The 22,956-nt window shown below is 36.5% G+C and overlaps 2 protein-coding genes across 7 annotated transcripts in view; both read right to left on the bottom strand.

Moving 5' to 3' along the window:
- LOC135789418 (general transcriptional corepressor trfA) overlaps positions 1-22,730 on the bottom strand; it is a 28,410-nt gene extending 5,680 nt beyond the window's left edge. For 5 of the 6 annotated variants that reach the window (XM_065299232.1, XM_065299234.1, XM_065299236.1 and 2 more), the window contains exons 1-3: positions 15,765-16,005; positions 9,551-9,838; positions 74-280 (exon numbers count right to left, since the gene is read on the bottom strand). In XM_065299232.1, the coding sequence (XP_065155304.1) occupies positions 74-280; positions 9,551-9,715 (372 nt within the window). In that variant the 5' untranslated portion in view covers positions 9,716-9,838; positions 15,765-16,005. Of the gene's footprint in view, positions 1-73; positions 281-9,550; positions 9,839-15,764; positions 16,006-22,170 lie in introns of those variants that run through there. The other variant, XM_065299233.1, reaches the window with a different exon arrangement.
- Positions 11,170-12,402, bottom strand: LOC135804023 (ubiquinone biosynthesis O-methyltransferase-like). The gene is made up of 4 exons (XM_065317780.1): positions 12,245-12,402; positions 11,922-12,169; positions 11,446-11,865; positions 11,170-11,396 (listed from the first exon to the last, which is right to left on the bottom strand). The coding sequence occupies exons 1-4, from the start codon at positions 12,289-12,291 to the stop codon at positions 11,275-11,277; spliced, it is 837 nt and encodes a 278-aa protein (XP_065173852.1). The 5' UTR covers positions 12,292-12,402; the 3' UTR covers positions 11,170-11,274.
- Positions 22,731-22,956: the final 226 nt, after the last annotated feature.

Here is a 22,956-nt window from a genome sequence, read left to right as displayed (position 1 = left end):
ATAATTAAAATATGTTAATCCGTCTTGCTTTGTTTCAATCACATTATCACATTAATGCATTTTTAATTATTACCTTTAGATCCTCAAAAACATCCTGATTATTATCCTTGGGCGTGGAATTAGTGATACCTTGACTACTCCAACGGCTACTGGACACTGTTTGTGTTTTGATCACCTGGATGCGTCCGCCTGGAACTTGACTCTGGAACACCTCCAGTTTCCGACGCGCTGCCTGCTGCAGGTTCCCGTCCGCACCGCTTCGCGCTCTTGAATCGACTACCTGCAAGCGTTCCAAATCGAAACACGTAAGACGATTTGATTCCGACACGTAATTACTCATCAATTACTCAATAATGTGTAAAAGGAATCGGGCGAACGAGCGGGCGCTCACACACTCTCACGCGCGCACACCAAAGCAAAGAATAACAATAAAACAGTTACGTATACTCGTAAGTGCGAGTGCAGAAATGAAATGCGCGCGAGTAACAAAAACTCACAAACGCCGAACGAAACGAGCGAAATCACAAATCTATTTACAAAGCAAAAAACGGATTAATTTATTAATAAATGCAGCGTTCACGCGAATAAAATATCCACCAAATTGGGCGCACGAAATTTTATGCACTGATTCTGCAGGCCACTCCTTGTTTCTTTTGCAATACCAAACAATATTTGAGTGTCCTTTACGTGGGCGCACACGGTAAATAAACTTATTATAGTTTTAAACTTCATTAATGTCTCCCAGCGCGCGACGAACGCGCAACTATAAATTTAATTCCGATCGGCTGTCACGGATAGTACAACTAGCAACTTATACGCAGTCGCGGGAGCAATATAAACACACTCGTCGAACTACTGGTCTTTTAATTGTTTCCAAGTTACGAGTTGCGCGCTTTGCTCTTGTCCTCCAACTGTACGTTTCGCATTAGGAGCGGAAAAAATTGATCCAAGAACATTTTTTTAGCGATACGCTAGAGTTGATATGGCCGTTTATAGCTGAGCACTTGAATGCATCATAAATTATCCCTTAGAGGGGAGGAATAAGTGTAGTCCTACTAGTGTGATGTGGTCGTGGTAAGAGAAAAAGTTTATAACGATTTTATACCGATTTAATCACCACGCTTCGTTCGAATTTCCAAGAAAATTCGTCTTAGTTCTTCTCGCGTCTTGCTACGAACTGTTTCACTGCTTTAATAACACCAAGCTCCTATGTGTTTATGTGCAGTCGCTGTGAGGTGATGATTGTTGCAATGTGGTATTCGCAAGGTGCTTGAAATCGCGACGAAAGACAGCGTGTTATATACTATTAAACCTTCGCGCTTTGCTGCGCTTTCGACGACTTCTTCCTGCCGATGTTTCATACAGTAATTGCCCATTACAATGAAACCTAATCTAACATTAATGTGCAACAAGAAAAAAGATAATGATACATTGAAACACACTGTAGATTCTTTATATTTGTGAACGTATGACACATTAACATGCAAACACAATTCATTCTATTCTATTCGTACTCCATTGACAATATAAAATCAGTCATTCATAATGAAATAAATTGATGCTTCGATAAATATTTCATTTTCTTGTGTTTTGTGTTCACTTTGTTCGCAGCATCTGGCGCAGAGAACATGGTAGCAAGAATCCAGGCCGAAAAAGTAGCCATTATTGAAGATTTCACTTTTCCGCATGATTTCAACTGTTCAGCATGAATTTAGTGCTCGTTCATGCTTTCAAATTAAAGCCACCATTTTCACAGTTCATGATTATTCATTACTTACTGCAATACAATTATATATGTTTACTTTTCTTTGTCCTTTAAATCCAGAACGGAAGAGAATTAAACATTCAAGCTTAAAATTTGATTCGTGTCTCCTTTGTGCTTTAGAGACTTTTAGGAAAGAGAATAGGTACCTACTTTAGTTGACCGACCACTTGTTAAATAAATGTCGTGGTGCGCCTCGTCGTGCCATTGTTCTGTTAGGAAATTCTTGGAAAATCGATCGAGGATAATGGATTATAGTCGCGCAACATACACATAGACACAACTTACATATTTTAAATTGTCCTGCAAATTTCTGAGGATAGCAATAAACTTGAATCTCAACAATAAACGATTGGGTTGCAAATATTAGGCGCACAAACAGATATAATACAAGCGTGTGTGTGTATGCATATGCATGTCCTTGATGCGCACCGCACGGCACTTAGTATTTTTGTTAGTAACATTAAATGGTGAGCATGCCCTTTTTTGGATACTTGTCCCAATCGGTCGTGCATTCCTGAGCGCCCCGGCACGCAGACAATAACTATCGCATCGCTACAATGCTGCATGCGCGAGACTGATCCTGAAATTCAAAACATAAAAAAAAGAAGAAACGAACAGAAAAGACTACACACCGAGCGTTTATTTCGCATTTATTATATTTGCACGACATGGCCATATCGATTTTAACGTTTTACATATTTAAAAATGTACGTTATTAATACATGCCCATCAGTTATTGTTCATACAGGAAGAAGAAAAATTTATATAAAATTTTTAAGTGAATTCAGAGGACTATTTATTGAAAATATTTTAACATCCTGTACTAGCGATTGATATTTGAGTACGCGTATATTAAAAGAAATATATTTTTTGTAACTTGTTAGCGAACAGAGTGAATAATGTAAAAACTCAGCGGAGAATGCAAACGCCGAAGAAATAAGAATAAAGAATGTCACTAGTCCATAAATTTCTTTCAACAATAAAAATATTCAGCCATTGTTGAAAATGTTGAAATATCTCTTGAAATTCAACAGAATATGTTTTTGTGCATGCCCTGTTGATTTAGTTTGATTCCATTGAATTTTAGGTTAAATTTAGCGAGCAATAGAAGTTAAGTACATAACATAACCTCATAACTGTCAAAGTAACACTCAGTGAATGATAATTTCTAGTAGAGACTTGGAAAAACTTTCGGCGTTAAGAAATTGAACAGTAGAAACAGTTTCAAATTAAGTGTTGACAGACACACCGCACCTATTCGCAATTCTTAGGCAAGGCAAGTCCCAAATATGGTGCACTTTATAACAGCCATAATATCTTGAATGGTTACTTACTGTTGTTCTTCACCGCTTGACCCTATACGTAATAGTGCATGATTAACGCGATATAGTTCAAATCAAAACGCCGATATTTTCCTCTTCATATTCTACGAATCCTGAGGCGTCCCAATTTTCGCCAAACCATTCTCTGATATAAAACAACCGACATATCGGCGCGTGTTAAGTTTGAAGTTTGCACTTTATATGTTAAAGCAAACATTTCAGCGTCGATATTATTAATGCTCATGCCGCCTCGATTCCGACTTCAGACTTCAGACAATTCCAGAAAATTTATGAACGATATTAACAATATTGGTAAGTAATAAATGCGCAAGTCGGTATATATCACCGGTGATATTTTGCTATTTCAAGCCGCATAATAGTAGAGCATGTCAATATTTGCCGCAGTTCGAAGTAGGTATAGTGACTCGAGATCAATCTAATGGAAATTGCATTTGGCAATAAATTTCACTAGATTCATATAAACGGAGCCAAGTGAATGCGGACAAAGCGGTTGATATCAGGCAAATATCGCTATTAATCATTTCAGTTAACTTCTATCTATAACTTCGTGATAAATGGTAAAATTGTTCCTCATACACGTAACACCAATATATTTCCGCCTGTAAAATAATCGGTATAAAATTAGACAGTTTTTCACTTATATTAAAAAGAAAGTGATATTTTTATGTAAAACATAAGTGATAGACATTTAAAGGTGATTTCGCAAGACATTAACTTTGATGACGACGTTGAAACGTGTATAAAACGAAAATATCCGTCGATACTGAAGCAGTGCAAGCGCGCAACCGGAACTAAAACGTTGGGATTATGAATATGCCCCGCCATTACACATTATTCCGCGGCATTTTAATACAGAATTGTGGGCATTCTGAATATGAAGATATATTCTAAATTGACGATGTGGGCAGGCATTCGAAACGTTTTGCGCGAGCAATGCTCGCGGCCTCCGCATCCGACTGCATGCGCAACATATGGCACGATTATTATTTATCAATAGCAAATGGCGGGCGGCGCATGCTCAGATTTTTGGTCTGTAGTAAATAATTACTGAATTAGAGATAACAGCGGCAAAGACAAGACACCGCACCGAATGGGACATGTTCATAAAACGAGCAATATCTTTTGTGCGGCTTGTGGGTGAACGTTGATTTTCGTATTGTTACAAATGCGCCTTGTCATAACTGTATAACCGACCACAATGTTGAAATTAATCACTCCAACTGTAACATACAATGTTACTCGCATTAAAGTAAATGCTCGAATCGCTCGAATGTAAATGCGACGCATGTTAAAGAATTGACCTGCCTTTTCATTTCCTTTTGTTTGCTTTAGAATTTCTAGCCTGTTTCTGCTAAATAATTGCTTCATCAAGAAATAAACTAGAGTCATTGGTTTAATATGAAGTAATATTTCAATTACAACAGTTTCACGGTTTAAAATTTTCGGCGATTACATTAAAATCATCACAGTTAAATATTAAAATATTAATTGCTAAATTATTTAATAGATTTAGATCGTGACGGCGTTATTTAAACGGTACCAAACACATAAAGGAGCAAATCATTAAAAACTAATTTTATTGCTTCGGATTAAATATTTATACGAAATTCAACGTAACATTAATTTGACCAACCTAAATGTTTAAAATGAAAAAAAAAATTGACTGTGTAACTTAACACCAGATTATCTATGTCAAAATGTGTCAGAAACTACAACAACGACTTATTTTATTTCATTATTAATGAACGTAACTAAACAAAATTTAGCCTGATTTTATAAGTAATACGTGTCTGATTCATTCATTTATTAACAACATAAATTATAATAATGTCTCCGTTTAGGGGTGTGAGTAAAAATAATACGATAAAAAGGCACAATGCAACACTTCGCGAGCATAAAACGGTTAAATCTTTACGAACTTACAGTATGTGGGCTGCGCAAACATTTAGTAATGAAGTCAACGCACATTAAACGTATTTGCATTAAAAGGCACGGCACCACTGCTCGTTTAGATTGCTAAAGTGGACGTCTTTAAGATCAGAGAGCCAGATGCAAAGGTGCAACCCCGCGCTTCCAACAATGGCGACAACAATTTCCAGCGCAAAATGGGCACAGATAAATTCGTTCCGAGCGCGTAATTAAACGCGAGCCTCACAAATGACAAAATTAAAACTGCTTCGAATGCATATGAGGAGCTTGGAAAAGTTAATGCCCCGATAAAAATATCAAAATAATGACTACGAGTTCAAAATATATATTTTTTGCAACATATAGGGGCTTGCATTAATTTTCAGAGTTCGTAATTTAATCCTAAGCAGAAAATTATTTCTTGCACAATCATTTCAATCAGTGCAACGCCATTTGTTAACAATCGTGACAATATTGAAGACATTAAATTAGCATTCGTCTTTCCAAACAAAGCAAATCGTTTGTCCAAACCGAACGAATGTACCAATCATTACTCAAACCAGATCAAACCAAGAACGCCGGCGGATATTTGCTCTCATTCCGAGCACACTATAATGTCCTGTCATATTCAAGCAGCGGAATTAGCGATGCAGGATTTTACAGTCATTGTGACTATAATTTTGACAAATAAAACGAAATATTTTCTAATTGAGGATAACTTTACGCCAACACACTCAATAAATTTACTAATTAATGACCGGTGCGTACAAATTTCTTCCTGCTATGCGTGTGATTTGCATGGAAAAGTTTATTGATGGCGCCTTATATGTCTATCAATCAGATATACGCATATATGTCTAAATGTGTGAAGCTGCGGGCCGGTTGAGACATCAACGCTTTCACGCGCCAGCACAAAAACAGATTTTAATGTTTGTTTAATTCCTCACATCGCGAGTTTCTTCCGTTAAAGTATATTTAAGCGATTTACGTAGGCTTTTCATAACGTAACAAATGATTCGATGTGATTTCCTTCACAGCGCTGTGCAGACGGTGTTAACAACTGTCGCTAGGCCATTAGAAACGAATAATTTCATGATTTACCATGTTGCCACGTGATTTTAATAAAGAAATCATAAAAGTAATTTCGGTTGCATACACCGAGAATTATTTTTTAAGGTTAAATGGTATAAATTGTCATAAAAATATATAAAATCATAATTTTTATAACAATAATTATCTACAAATGAAAGTAAAACGAAAATAAAGGTCAGGTTTCGTAAAAGGCTGACTCCAAATTCCAAAAGCGCGCTGTCACAATGAAAAGCAATTTAAAAGCAAAGTCTAACTTTTTGCCAACAATCACACAGCACACAATAAAACGCTACTGCTTAACTCTTACTACATTTTATAACAGTGCTTAATTGTTAATTTAAATACGTAACCGACATCCAATCGACAGATTGTTGAAGCCGATTTTTCGCATTCTCAACACATATTTCATTATTACATATCCCAGATATTATATTAGAATCATTCAAATTTGAAAGCCAATCAAAAACAAATGTTACATAAATTTAACAGCAATTGCAAAAGTTCACAAGCCACAAAAACCAACGAAAGCGTAAAAATTGCAAGTGGAAATAAATGAACGAGAACTAAAAAAGTAAGAAATGAGCATGAATGGTGAGAATCCAGCGTGCGCATAGAGCAACATCGAATTAAGATTTATATCGTGCACTTAATGTGCACATAAATGATCTGTTTGTAAGCCGCTAATTTATATGCCGCGACGTCATTAATCTTATTGTAATGAGAAAGAAAAAGTGAGGTTATTTGAATATAATAAGAATAACATGCGATCTGTGTGAATGAAACGCATCTCGAATGCAATAAATGCATTATGCGGTTTACAACGGTTTTGCTTAGATTACGAGATTTGTTTACTAAGCGTTATGCTATTTATGCTAAGTATCCGCGCGTGCTATCACATTTATTACTTTATTCATAATCTAAAAGTAAATTTGTTACTTTTTCAACTATAAACGGAATTATAATTGCAAGGACATTGCTGAGAAAACTGTTTTCGACAAGAAAACAAATCTGAAAATTTGTGTTACGTTTTCACGCAAAACACACAAAAGCGATTTGAATGAATTTTGGTGTTGGGATAGAATGGGCTTAAGACAATAACATAGGCTACTTTTAGTCAAAAAAGGAAATATATAGGATGTGCAATATGAGTTGAAAATTGTTAATTTATATGTGACACTCAAAACATGGACCATTGTGACAGTAAATAACCATCAAGTCTAAAATAATTAGAAATTGTTTGACCTCAGAAAACCTACCTACCTAAAGAAATAAATCGTCGTTGACACATTTGATTCACTTCAGGCTATATTTCATTCCGTAGCAGTTAGTGTAGTTTGAAGCTTGAACTAATGCAACTGCTACAAGTAATAAATTTCCTCACCGCAGTGCAGCGAAGGAAGTAAACGAGTAAAACTAATTTTTAAAATTAATTAGTTCTCAGTTCTGAGAGACGTCGTAGAACAGCATGCCGCGGAACTTTCTACAATTACTAAACTAATCTATATCGCATAACGGCGCGAACATAAAGTATCCGGTATCTGCAACTATCGCCTCGAAGTTGTGCCCTGATCTCAGCGCTGCACTTCCGCATTATGGATTAACGCTAAATGACACTTAAACGGTCGGATCTTACACCTTCGCTTACACCCATGCTCACAAGTTGTTATTTATTTACTTATTTTTCACTTTATTGCTTCAACAGTTACTTATGTTGGTTATTTTTCATTTTATTTTACTAAACCGTGGGTTGACATTTACTACAAATTTAATATCGCACTTTATTGCTTATAATCGATGTGATATCTATCGATATCGACTGCTTTCAATTGAATATTCACCGGACGAGACTTGAGCATAATTTTAATAGTAATATTATGCTAAGAACTTAATCGAATCGAACAAACGCTTATCTGAAAGACCAGCAATAAATTAATCAAATGTCTCAATTTTCATATTTAAGCAATTTGTCTGGTTATTTATGTGATTTTAATAAAAAATTATCTGTCGCACACAATGGACACGCTTGACAGCCGAACAACTCTATTACAATACAATATTCTTGGCAGGAAATCGCGCTGAGGTATCGAAGCAAATACACATAGAAAATTTTATAACAATTTCGTTGGAATTGAAAAGCCGCGTAGGAAATGTTTAATATTAATATTTACTTTGAATGTTTCGTGTTTGTCTGTGTATATTATATACACTTTATGTGATCATATTGACATGACAAACATGTCTGCTATAGAATTGCGACTATTTGCAAAAATTATTTATGTACATATTCAATTCTTTCATATTCATTGTGGGTGTTATAATAACAATTTTATTCTTTTTGTTTTTGCGCACGAGGCATGACCATTCTATAATAATAAATTCCAGGAATAACGAATTTCGATACATTTTTATAACGTTCAATTTTAAATAACTTTTGACGTAATAATCTCGTTAACAAAATATTTGCGCAGTTAAATCTAAAACTTAATTTTAAAAGTAATATAGTAATAACACTAATAGTTTATGAGTAATTAAAAAAACCTATAATTCTGCACTGTTAATTCTAATACAAGGCAAATACCTAAAGATATTTTCGGATGCCATCTCAATTGCTCCTTGTTATTTCGCTATTTCATTAAAGGTAATGATAATGTTTGCAACGAGGTCTAATTAGTATCGATAACAATCAAATAAACGACATACCTTGTACCAGAGGTAATAACCAATGAAATCGAAGAGTATAACAAGCCGTAAAGAGTAAAAGTAATGCGCGGAACGTGGGCGTTATCAGAAATTAATGTTTAATTGTCTATTGCATGAGAGGCACGTTATTGGCAGTCTTTTCCAAAGATTCCCTATCAATTGCGATTGAAGCGGCGCAAGAGAAGAAAGTTTAACGATATTAATCGAACGTATTCATTGAATGCCCCATTCATCCTTATATAATTTGTAATTTATAACGATTTATTACGGGGAAAACAATGCATACTTTGGAAAATGACTGAAAAATATTTTCAAATAAATTTCCTAACAAAAAAGCATTTAAATACGTGGTTTCGTAACAATATGTCCATTATTTGTAGAAATACTGGTAATTTTACGATTGGCTCGAACACTATTTTATTTTGTTAACTAATTACCTTATACTGTTGTTTGCATATCATAAAACAAATGTTACGCCTCCGAAAACGGCAAAAAATCATTACTGTGGAATTAACAATAATAAATCGTAGATATTTATATTAGAATTTCAATTATTTTATGATTATTTCCTTCGTTACATACGATAAAGCAAATGGCTCAGCTGCGCGCGTGAATTGTGAATAATTCAGCTTCGGGCGACTGCGCACTCGAAAACTGTTGTTTAACTTTAGCAGTAACACACATATAACTAACGAACGACATCATCGACGAAGAGATGTAAGAATTTAGTAAATTTACTGACCTTATTGTACTTGTGCGATGTCGTGGCGGTGTTCGCGGTCCAGTGATCGGTTTCCAAGCGGGCGCGCTCCAGGACGCCGGTGATGCTGTCCAAACGCGACCACTCGCGCACGTCGTGATTGTGAAACGGCGATCCGCTGCTTGGCGTTGCCGTTACAATATCCATTGTCTTTTCTGGTCGATTTTTCGTTTTCGTTAATTTCGTATTTGCACTCTGTGGCGACCCCCTCGCGACTGACCTGTTTGACCTCGTGATTTCTTGTAAATTATCACAACGTATTGATAAAATCTGCAAAAAAACATTTAAACTAGATTAAATGCTTACGGTTAACAAATAACGCCTTCTATAATATTGCGTATCACTAAATCAATAGTGCATTAGTTAGCTTACATAACGCACCCGGCTGAATCAGTAAATTTGCAAACTAAATAAAGGTATGCGCATGTGGAACTATTTCAAGGTCTGGTATTGCTTTGTGGTCGCTTTATTTTATTCAATTTGCACGTTGCAGAAAATGGTTGAGCATAAATTGCCGGTGCAAGAATTATTCAAGACGATTTTTTATGCTATACGTGCTGTATTTTTGTTTTGTTTTGCAATAATACCATTGTACATGAACTTGACAATTATTTTTTTAGTTTTAATTAGACATGTGCCACACGACATAAATGATGTTGCAATTGAGAAAACAATTCAAAAACGTTTATCTAGAACCCGTAAGTGCAATACCATTAGAAAATTGGTTGCGTCTCGTTAAAAACGGCAATAATCCCGTTGTACGTACATCATACATCGTACATCGCATCTATAATACCAATATTAATCAAAAAGCACAAGGCGAGACACAGCACACGCGAAATTGCGCATCGCCGGCGCGTTCGCATGATCGAATAGTTGGTCAAATGGTTAAAATGTTATAACTGTACTGTTGCCATATGGGCTCTCGCTTGATTTTCATGCAGCAATGACTAAATGCACTGCAGTGCACGCGGCGCGCTGCACTGCAAAGAGTTTCGGATTTACTTTGTGGAGTCGGAGCAATTTTCATAAATAATGCACGCCGCAAAAAACTCATTCGCCATATGGCGGCTTGTCGGCTTGCGCCTCATGCAAATATTCGCAATTCGCAATCTTCCATGCATTGTACCACAGCAACTGCAGCAACACACGTAGGCAAGATGTCTTCCATCGCGCCGATGGAAATCACTCGTGATGCGGTTACGTTATAATCATTATGGTTAAGTGAGTACGCAAGTAAATCAAAACGGTTAGTGCTTGGGGAACTTCCTAGGTTCAATAAATATCAATGAATGTATATTGTTTGTTCACACTTAATGTCCGACATAAAAGATAATATGCCTATTGACAACATTCAGAGTTGAAAAATGCAATAATTGCGTAGATTTACAGTATAAAATGAGATAAAGACTTGCTGATTGTGAGAAATGGCACAAAAACGATCAAATTCCGTAACGATATTGCGCAATTTTGTCGTGAAAAGCAAAAAAAACGATAGAATAAAAAGCCCATATATGTCATAACCAAGGATATGGTTACATATTTATAAACATACAAAAACACAAATCAATTCAAAATTAAAAATTACCCTAAATTATACGTTTTTATGCAGTTTTTACATACGTTTTTAATAATTCCGCACCAACGGACAATGTAAAAATCAGTTATATAAAGTTTAACACACAAAAGTATTGATTTGTTTGTTATTAAACCGTTGTGTGTTTAATTGCATGCAGAGCAAAGTTGAAATGTGGATGGCCAACCCTAAACCAATTTCCAGTGATTGGATTCAACGTGAATCCCTCAATGTTCGTGGTGATGCATTTATCTACAAAATAAAATTTAAGCAAAAACGATAATCACGCAAATCCTCTTACATTTCCTAAACAAATCGACCATTTCTTTAGGACGCATAAACTTGGCGTATTCGTGGGCGCCCTTTGGTATAAGCTTCATCACATTTTCGCACAAGTAAATGTAATAAAAGCCAGAAATCGGCGTGCGATTCATGGTGGTGAAAAACGCTGAGCCTCCCGGACGCAGACACTTAAGCGCATTGCTTGCGAATACCTCCTTATCCAGAACGTGCTCAATCACTTCGGACGAAACGATAACGTCGAAGCGCTCCGCGTTCTCCAACGCAAACTCTTCGACTGTGACCGTTTTATATGTTAGATTCTTTTTGAGTGTTTCATCTTTTAACATGTGCTCTTTGGCAACGCGTATTAGATCGTCATTGGCATCGATGCCTGTTACGTGTGCGCCGAGTTTAGCGATTGCTTCAGCCAGAAATCCACCTAAAATATAATTCTGAGGACTGTTTGCTTTAACCTACCGGGAATTACCACCGTACCACCACAACCAACTTCTAAAACTTTAATATTTTCGAACGGGCGTTGTGGATCTACTTCCTCGCTATGCACCAGTCCAGCATTGATTAAATTCTCCTTTAATAATTCAACACGAACCGGGGTCATATACCGAAGTAATTTGACAACACTATTATCGTCCCACCAGGTTGGGGCCAAAGTTTTGAAAAAAGCTGTTTCTTTCGGACACACGGTATTTGGAATTGTATTGCGCGGCGCAGTAGTAATGCATCTATATAATTAGTAATTAAATTCAATGATAGGTAATACAAGTCACATATTGCAATATAAATTTATATATGAGTACCTTATTGATGTCCTCAGTAGAGGTAAAGCTCTATTTAATGTCGACATTGTATGTAAATGTTAATTAATACGTGATTGCTGATTACTGACGGAAAAATATCGCCGCCAGCTTTGTTTATATCTGTTCGCTTTGTTTATTATTAAATAATGAAAACAGTAACTTCCTTGGAGACACTGTATTGTTTACAAGCATTGTTAATAACTTAATCTAAGATATTTTGCTGCGTAACGCGGTGAATGTTTACAAGATTATAAAGATTCAGGATTATAATAAATTATATTGACTTACATCTATTTTTAAAGCTTAAATGTTGCTTAAACGCAACGCGTAACAACAGGGGTGTATTTTGTGGTAATATGGGAAATAGTACAACTTAAATAAATACGTTAATTTGTACAATTTACGTCCGTTCCTGAACAGAAAAGAGTTAAATAGGAGTTAATCTCTAATTTTCCGTTTCTCGCAAATATGAAATCTAATCATTTTACGTTTTGTAGTATTTTGCAATATGTAGTTAACTGAACAAAGTCTGTCTCTTTACACATATGTTAATAAGCTCGCATCAATATTTACCCCTTTTATTATCCATTCTAAAAGATAAGATTATATTACGCATGAATAAAAAATTGCAGGATTGTCCTATGTTCAAACATAACTCTCAAGTCTCTTGGATTTACTTTGCGCGCTGACGTATAAAAGAAACTGGTTTTAGCAGTCGGTATCAAGAGACAACAGAATTTCAAGAAATAAATGAAAAGCTGTCTTGTCTCGCATTGTATTGTATTGCAATAAATTATTTATCTAAGAATACAAATAACTAAATGAAGACAAAAACAAACTAATCTCGTTGCCCTTCTTAAGCCAAAAACGGACTTAAGCCTTGGTGGGTTTTACATCGAATGCGAATGTTATGCGGAACATACGACTATTGACACATTGGTTGTTTATACCGCGGTGACTGCAATAGCTACGTCGAATTCCGGGCGAATCGATGGATGAGGTAATAATCATTGGTTTTACATAAATTGGTAAAACCGAGTCTGAATTTTAATAAATGATTCGGGTTCTTTTAAAAATGATTACACTTCTTATAAAACAGCTGAAAGAAGTACCAAAAATGGCAATTTGGCTTTTCAACACTAACAATGTCCTTATTTGCCGCTACAAACTGTAATGTGATAATTCTCTTCAGTACATAGCGTGTATTGCACACCGTGTTGTATAATGCATAATTTGTCCGTGTTGCAACAACGCCAACAAGCGTCAGGGCACTTTTTCAACATGCAACAATCAAAGTCCCAAAACGATGAAAATGTCGCAGTAAAATAAAATTAAAATTAGTATAATATTGTAGTGTTTATAATTTTCTTATGAATCTATGTTGAAACACATTTACAACGCTGGTAATTAATGAACCAGTAAAAAACATCAATTCCATTTAAGGAACAATAGCAACAATGTAATTTGTTAAAGTTGATGTCCAAATACGAAGACTTTTATTGATGTTGAACGGCAATTCACCGTTCGTTGTGCGTCCATCGAAGAGGAGCCATTAATTTTTTGCAAGCCGGAAAAAATTATAAAGGAAGTTAGTTATCACATCAAATATGGCGTCCTTGAATGTGCTCGAATTGTATAAACAAAATTTACAAACGCGGATTATTGTTCATTTTTAGGCATGAAATCAAAATCATTTGAATATTTTTTTCTGATTGACGTCGGTTCTACCTTTTTTGGTAAAATATTCAAAAACATTTTAATAGCGGGAGGCGTGGATTGTTGCCGGCACACCATCAAAAGAAGACTGACCAAATTAGTAACACTTTTTTCCTGATGCATCGAATTAATTATCCTTGACAATCAATTAAAATAGCCGAAATTTCGGGAAGTCAAAAGAATGATCGTATCAGCATATAATGCAACATGATATCATGCACATGAACGCATTGCAAAAGATTAATTTGCATAATTTAATTGATTTGATTGAGCGTTGCAAATTGGTACAGACTGAATGCGAATATCAGAGATTAACATGACTTAAATTAATTGGGTGGAACGAGAGTCTAAGGTATCCGCAAATATATTTATAGCAAAGTCAATAAACACAATTAAAACCGTTCCACACAAGTCGCCAATTTAATTAAACTCCACTTTAAAGTCGCAGTCGTGCGCGATCTATTCAAATATTGTCGCAAGTTGACGAAATAGGCAAAAAGTACAAAAACCACTCGATGCGATAAAGAGCACACATAAAGTACACGCGAAACGACCTAATTTTCCACGCCAGAAGAGTGTAATCGCAACCTTGTTAAACAAATATCACACACAACCTCGACTTTCGCCGGAGTGAGAGTTGCCGTTGCCGTGTTCGCGGTCTAAATTTGAATGTTTGTACTCTGTACAATGATCTCATTTGCGTGCACTGTGGCTGATGCACAGAAGAGAATATCTTCCAGTGTGTCATCACGGCTCCGCCACAATCACTCTGCAATGCACCGTTCTTTTTTCCGTTTCGTGCGGTTCGCGAACAAATAATACTAATTAACCATTCGGATAGATACAGACAAAGCAAACAGGATTAATTGAAGCATTACAAATTGCAATCCGAGAGTTTTAAAAACAAGAAAAAGAAAAGTAACTTGGTGAAGTAGAGTAGGCACTTAACAATTACAATAAAATTTAAACCACAAACAAATGTCACACTTTCTATCTTAGATATTGCCATTAAAGCTAATATAATTAAACAATCCTAGTGGTTTATGTAAACCAATTCTGAACTGCAATTAGACTGATTGCAATTACGATTATTGCTACATTTTTATACGTAAGATATTAAAGTTATTATGTTCAATATATTTTTTTCATAGTCAAGGCGAGATTACTGCCGCGGAACTAAATAAACATACAAATTACTAATTCACACCTTGATTTATGTCATGCTGTGATAGAGAGCATACTTATTTTATACTACTTAAGTCAATAAACTGATTCACATCTGAAACTAAGTCCCAATTTAATGTTTTTCGAGTTTATCAGGTCAACACCGGCTGGGCAACTAAATGATGACCATCAATCAACGACATTTACGGTTATTAATGAACCATTGCGATCGCGCCCAAGTATAATTCCCATGTGCCACCTTTATGCTCATTATGTTTATGTGTTCTAAGTTAATCTACAAATCTAGATTTCGACATATTTTATTGATTTCGAACATGAATGCTAAGATATTAAACTCATCGTTTATGTTAAATTAAGTGCTTCCGCAATTAATTTATAGATTGCGTGAAATAAAGTGATGGGAATATTCACAGTCAATCTGATTAATACTAAGTACTAAAACTTGCAATGCAAAAGAAAAGAAACAAACGATCATTATGCGATACATTAAAAATGTTGTAATTAATTTGCATACAGGTGTAAACATTAATCATCATTATTTATAAATTTATAACTAACTAGTCAGCAGTATCAGCTGTAAATTTGATTGTTTTATACGAAATAGCACAAAAAAACTCACCAATAAATCAGGAAAACCAAAATTAGAGCCAAATGTATCCTTTTTTTTTACTTTTTTCGAGTAAATCGTATTAGAAGGCGACCAATTTTGAACAAACGTATCACTTGCTTGTCGACTTCGAATCCGTAAGTACAATTAACCGAGGTGATAACCTGTACGTACGCTATTCGGTTGCGGTTGGTCGCTTGTCTCGGGCAGGAGCGCGAAATGCGTCCGCGAGGTCTGCGCGCGGTCTAATGCAATGGCGATCGCGGCGCGCGAAGCGTATAAACCCACGGAGATGGATGCGGCTCTCCGAGGCGACCACCCCACCTTCCTTCCTTCCGTCTGCAGACACCAGCAGACACGCACGCCGACGCTGGCCAGCGGAGAGTCACCAAGGCAGCGAGCCCAGTGTAAGTATAAGCAGTATACGCGCACTGAGGCTCCCATGCTCCTTCGGAGAGTTTAGGGTCACTCACTGGAGGAGACCATGACCTTATAATTTGTTGCACCATCGCGCTACGTGTGTACCAGTACTTACTCTGGTCGTAAGCCTAGGCTAGTAAGTACCTTCCAAGTTACTTTACTGCTAAAAAGGTGACTCAAGTCTGGCGCATCCACTTTTTTTCAATTTGCACTTTTTTTCAAAATAATTGCTTATGTAGGTTGTGTACTGACATAAAAATGCCATTTAATGCACCCATATTATTTACTTATATGGATGTGCTAATTAAATGTGGTATACTGATCAATTAATCAATTGAAACAATAAATGATTAATAGCATGACAGGAATGCGCCGAAAATGAACGTCCGTCATATGCCCTTATTCTCTTAAGCAATGTTTTAAGTTTAAGCCGGCTTAAGAGTAAACATCACCCGGTAACGCCCTTGAAATGCGTCGCGTATTTGCGTCATTATCATATTCGCCCTCTGCGTTTCCGTCATCGACGCATCGTCGACAAGTCCATGTTTACGGCCGGGCACTTTGTTTACGGCAAAACGTTATAATTAAAAGACGCAGCAGATCTGATGAATCATTTTTCATCCGCTCGGCGAAACTCTCGATGTCTTCCTTTTATTCGCCCAAGTCGAAGGTGGAACAACGTTCTGCTATGCCAGGCGAGTGTTTAACTTGTCATGTATTAATAACGCCGAGTATCATTTTCGTTCCACCGGCGCAAGTGTAATTAAAATTGTATTATGCGTAGCATGCACTTACTCTAACCTCCGCATATTTTATTACTTTTTAATGCACGCGAAAATAAAAACAACAAAGAATCAGCGTCTAATTGTTGCCCACGAAGGATTTGCATATGATAAAATGTCCGAGTCAAAATTGATGACAGCACAGATTATTGATTGTTTTATTGGCACGTTAATGCATTTTGCTAATATAAGAAACATATTTGGACAGAATTTAAGCGTATGTTACTCGTCACTTCATCAATAATAAATTTTTATTGGCAGATTTCCTGATAACCTCTACCAGAATATGTTACAAAGTAAAATTTTAATAATCCAATAGAGTAATAGACAGTAAACCAGCATTTTGCGAAACAAAGAGTTAAATTATTTATCAGCGAATATAATTTTATGTTCAATAAAAGTTTACGAAATAGAGTTTAGTCAATAAAATGACAAAACCCGCGCCACCGTTTCACCTCGCCGTGCGGATAAATATGGATTTACATACTTATTGTAAAATAATTTCACAAGTCCACGATATCTGCAATTAGATTTGTTACGTGCTCGTGCATTTCGACATTTAAGATGAATTTATTACATGTTTAGGTGTGTCGCGTGTCTATAAAGCAAATAAATAAAATATTACACACTTTAATACCACGTAATTAAATGAATGATAGTTGAAGATACGCATAGGTCAAACTATTAAACATAGGTTAATTATGTGCTTACATGCGGTGATAATGTTGATAAAAGTGCAGCTACATGCAAGTGTGGTACCTGCAGTTATGCATTTCTATAAATCACTAGTACAATGATACTAGAAGACTATGATCCCTGCTCCTTGAACCTGACCCTTTTTTGTTCGACCAAATAAGGCAAACGAGGAGCAACCTTATGTGTGCACCATGATGAATCATGATGTGAACACAAAAACTATTCCTACCTTTATTGGTAGGTAGGCAGGTACCTACCAATCGTTACAAAGCAGATAACACAGGTTATTTTTCAGTATTTTGTTTGAGTTTGAGTTTAATGAAAACTCTACACTTGAGACGGTCTCAAGATCTGTTTATTTGAACAAAGCACACGTGAAATGCTTTAACCTAACCTCACATAACCTCTGCGACTGTGAGTCCTGTGTCTGTGTGTTTTACCTTTACGAAATCTACATTTAAACGCACGATTTGTGGACACAATGTCTGGCATCAGTATAAATACTTTGGTCCTAAGTGGAATAGTCGAGATTCTGAAATACTTTACAATTGCTTGTGCATGGCCACCGTTTTAAGTTTTAGCACACTTCCCGGTATGTGCATGCAGACACACCCACACTACTTATATTGGTAATACTTTAGCGGCACCAAGTTGCTGTTGTAGTTGCAGCATTTAGCATCAGGAAGTATAATAACTTCTTGTGTTCATTATTCTCCTGGATTGGATGCCGCACGATTCGCAGGTATAGCGTACGCGCGCGCGAATTTATTTATAACAGAAAGAATTTATTTATCGACATATCGCATCGCCTCTATCGCCACATATACCTCTTATGTGGTCGGAGAACATGCGGAGCACTTACGTGCACGACGACACTAACCATGGGCCTCGCGAACACAAGTAGAAACACGGTACTTAACAAAACTCGCGTACGAACGCCCGATGTAATCGCAGCTAGCTGGCTGGCTGGTGCGAAACGTATAGGCTGGATAATTGCGTTAGCATTAATGGAATTTAAAAAGGTCATAGCTGTCCGGCCTCTTTCCATATTCGACGAAACGATTTAATCATTCCGCGGCCAAACGACGTGTTAAAAACGCGCCGCGCGTCGTTTGTTCTACTGCAAGCGCGCGCGCACACTGCTCCGCCGACGATCCGCCAATTGATAATTTCGAAATTAATGGATGCTTAATTAATAAGCCGTCACGCGGCGATGAAATTTATGCATCGACGGATACAAATACAGATTTGTCTTAAGCTCGCGGGCGTTTACAAGAAGGAAACGTTAACAACACGCAAGGCGCAAAAAAATTCAAGCACGGATGTAATTACATGCCAGACAACTTGATCGTAGATTTGTGACACAAGAATATTATGATATACGTATAAAATAAGGGTTGATATAATTAAAAAATTTAAAAATTGTTTTTTCAGATTTTCTGCGTACATTTTGCGCTAACTTATCTTTACGACATATTCACTTACAGTTAAGTTATGTTATTTGTTGCATACACTGTTGTGGATGTTGTTGATGGGAAATTCTCACTCTTTGTAAGCGATTCCTTCATTATTATTAAAATTGCCCATCATTATATCTATCGGAAGGCTGATAATCGGCTGTAACAAACATCTCTTATACATTTTACGCGACGCATGTCGTGCGCGCTAGTTATATAGTACCCATTTGTAGTTATAATATTAGCGCAATAAGCTAATTCCGCAATGTGCGCGAGTGCGACCTTGCACAAGTTCGAAAACCTTTTTGCAGCTTGAATACCCACTACAGCGTATACATGTATGATGTCCGTAACGAGAGTCTAAGTACACAGCGAGTTGGACACTTACCTACGCCAAGGCACAGCAAGTATTACAACAGATAGAAGTAAAACGCACCGGACACAAATAGCTCGATTTACAATTGGTTGTTTTTTTCTTCGCTCATTCAAAATTATTACTAATGTTTTTATATTCAATGTGCGTGCAATTTGATATAAATTAACATTGTAGAAGATTTATCCATAAACATGCATTGTTCTTGTTGATTATTTCAGTTCCGCCTGTCTTGTACAAAACAAAGAATGTATAAAAGCATTTCAGCACGTTCTCAGTCCATCAACTTACCTCGTAAGGATGTAAAACGAAGAATAAAAACACCGCTAAATTTGCGGCAAACAATACACGCACGGATATTTATGTATTTGACTTTAAGTTACTTTCGCTTGTTTACAATTCAAATAAATAATTCACACAATAGCGGAGATTTGAAGTTGTACATCTTGGATTTAATTAAATCATGAGCACCGAAAGTTGTGTAATCAAATTGGTACCAAAGTGTTGGAATTGTCTCGCTTTACACAATAATAACTGTTGCCAAAACAAACCGGTTGATGTTCCTTTCATCTCGTCAACTTGCGGGCAAACAATTAACCATTGTCAGGTTCCGACAAGACACAAGTACAAATATAGCCAATATGAACCGAGAGGACGCATTAACCTTTGATACTTTTGTCGTCGACAATACCGAAAAGTTTTTCTGGTTACTTTCTCTTGTATGTTGAAAAAAAAACAACAACAACAAAAACAAGCAAGTAAAATTAACTTGCACATTTTTTCGTAACCTCGCAAGTTCAATTTATATGAATAAATTCATTTGAGCATATATAATAAAACAACTGACGCGGCAAAAGTTTTAAACAAGCAACAAATTAAACTTTCGAAGAATTACTATATGTAAATGTTATCTTCGTTGATTATTGTGAAATGACTTGCAAAATAATTAATTATTACTTATTTTCATCTTAAATTTTATGTTATTATAGAAAATCTTCAATTAAGTTTTGTTGATAATTACATTGTCTTTATAGGTAACTGATGCTTTCATCAATAAGAGCCCGATGGCGAGATGGATGTCACAACATTAATTAATTACTTACAATAAAGTATTAATTAAGACGCAGATTGGTCAAGGAATCATACGTCAATTAATTTCAAATATTCTTTGCTGTTTCAATACATTTTCAAGAAATCACAAAATAAATTTGTAGGTTATGATGGTTGTTAATCAAAGTAAATTTGTTAGAAAACCGTGTAAAACACTTACTTACTACTCCCATTCCACACTAAATTTGTAAAATGAATAATTTTTATATACTTCACTTTCACACAACCTTTCACACACTTAATATATCTTAATCTAATGTTTAAATTAGCACGAAATTTATTTTAAAACAACGGTAACACAAAATTTTCCTGAATTCGATCGCAGCGCCAAAAACCGGAACCAACTGAAACTAAACTAAAATATTTTATAATATTTGACACACCGATCGCAGCGCTATCTGCCGGATTTAATGTAAAACATTCCAAAATCAATCCGTGGACCAAATTTTGAATCTAAACCATTCCCGAATGCACTAGAATACCTACACACAACAAATTTTATCAAAATTGGTCCAGCCGTTTGGGAAGAGTCACATACACACACACACAGCAGAATTATATACTCGTATATGAAGATTTCCCAAAAACAACCAAAAGATACGCGATGAAGTTCAATGAATCATCCAATTGCATTGTGTGAATTTATTTTGCGAAATTCCTTCTCACAAAGATCAACAACCCGTCACCAACCACGTTGTCGGTCCCAATGATGCCTCGAATGTTAATAAAATTGCACAACGTTATACTCACAATGACAAGATGACTACGTGCAAATATAAATACCACGAAACCCGATCTTTTCTCATAAACTCGCGCTACAAATTAAAACGCTCCTCGCGCCGCCCCAATTAGGACCAACTCCAAAAACAACATGCCCGAAAACGCGTTGAAACTTGTAAATAATAATTAATACATATTAACGTTGACAGGACACAAACACACGCCTCGTGTATGTCTTGCATTCTTTTCATTCTTGTCTGTTTGCGTTCGCCGCCTTCCTTTTCGAACGCAATTATTCCTGCGGTGCTAGGCACAAAATGTTACAAGTGGACAGCATGAGACCGCAGATAGAAGAGACACACAAAGTCGTTTCGTGCGTAGGACTTGCCCCGCTGTCGGTGCTGTGGCCCCTTGAAATAAAAGCTGACCTTGGGCCAATTTATCTAAACACACCACACTGCGAACCACCTAACACCCACTCAGCGTTTCGGTCGAAAGTGATTTCGATTCAATACTCGCCGATATTTGTCAGCATAGTAAAATGTTACGCAGCAACTACATTTATAACGAGAACACGCAATCAAATCTTAAGTAACACATGTTTAATAAGAGACATCTGTCAACATATAGATCATGTGAATAGACCTCAAGATAGGTTAGGTGTAAGTTGCGTTGGGTAATATTGAAAGATGTTACAATACTGAATGAATATTGATGAATCATTCGTGTTTTCGCGCATATTATTAATTTCTTTGGTCATGATTTAACAAGTCAAAACTTGTGTGCAATGTGCTAATCAACAAAAATAAAAATTCATCGTATCGCAATGTGTCAATATAAATATATGCTGAGGCACTTACAAAAAAGTCCTTGGACGCTCTGCCGAACGTTCGGTGGTGTGTGCAATCTCAAGCCCCATACAACTGCACTCGAAAAACCAGTTCAACACAACAATCGCTTCTCCGGTTGATTGTAGTAAATTGCAGTAAAACGGAACGTTACGAATAAATCGAGCGCAAATATGCGCGATAATAAATCGTTTGCTATTTATAACTGTACGCGCACAGAACTGTTGGTATATTTACAGCCGGTTGTTTTCCGATGTAAGTCCTTTGGGAAGAAATTCGTTGAATAAATCGTTGGTGGTTTTCGCCGGTCACACACGGTCCCCGCGGACGCATCAACTTTTTGTCGGCGGATGCGTTTACGTTAGCCATGTAACGATGCAGCTGCGGCTTCTATCTTCGACGTCTTGCGACTGATGTCAGGTGAACTTTCGCGCGGTCGCGAACGCGAGTCAAACTTTGCCGACTGCTAAGAGACGAAGGCGAAGTACACTGGGCGACAGTTAAACGACGCAGCGAACTGAACGGAACCGAGTCAGTCACCTGAGCCGTGTCGAGACAAAAACTAGTTGCGACCTGTCTTAGATTAAAATATAGTGTATGTGTATGACTTAAGATAGTTTGCCAATCAGCCACCGCCGCCCGTCTGGCTGTGGTAAACGGTGTTGCGATGGCGCGTGATGTTGAATCCGCTGAGGTTCGCTCATTCACCGAATGAGTAAAATTCAAAATCTATCACTGCACCAGTGCAGGCTTTGCAAATTTGCAATTAAATACATTCTAACAAACTAGTCAAACATT

This window comes from Atheta coriaria, unplaced genomic scaffold (genome assembly GCF_025399875.1).
Source record: "Atheta coriaria isolate IRGN ID8LTWV9N9 unplaced genomic scaffold, Caltech_Dcor_3.1 hic_scaffold_3_pilon, whole genome shotgun sequence".
Lineage (NCBI taxonomy): Eukaryota > Metazoa > Arthropoda > Insecta > Coleoptera > Staphylinidae > Dalotia > Dalotia coriaria.
The sequence above is the reverse complement of the archived record's forward strand: the minus strand, read 5'-3'. Positions and strand labels throughout refer to the sequence as shown.

Excerpts from the sequence above, each read along its gene's own strand:
- LOC135804023 (XM_065317780.1), bottom strand. The coding sequence starts at position 12,291 with ATGTCGACATTAAATAGAGCTTTACCTCTACTGAGGACATCAATAAG. Across the intron at positions 12,170-12,244 it reads CTACTGAGGACATCAATAAG|ATGCATTACTACTGCGCCGC; the intron begins GTACTCATATAT and ends CTAATTATATAG. Across the intron at positions 11,866-11,921 it reads TTTAGAAGTTGGTTGTGGTG|GTGGATTTCTGGCTGAAGCA; the intron begins GTACGGTGGTAA and ends ATTATATTTTAG.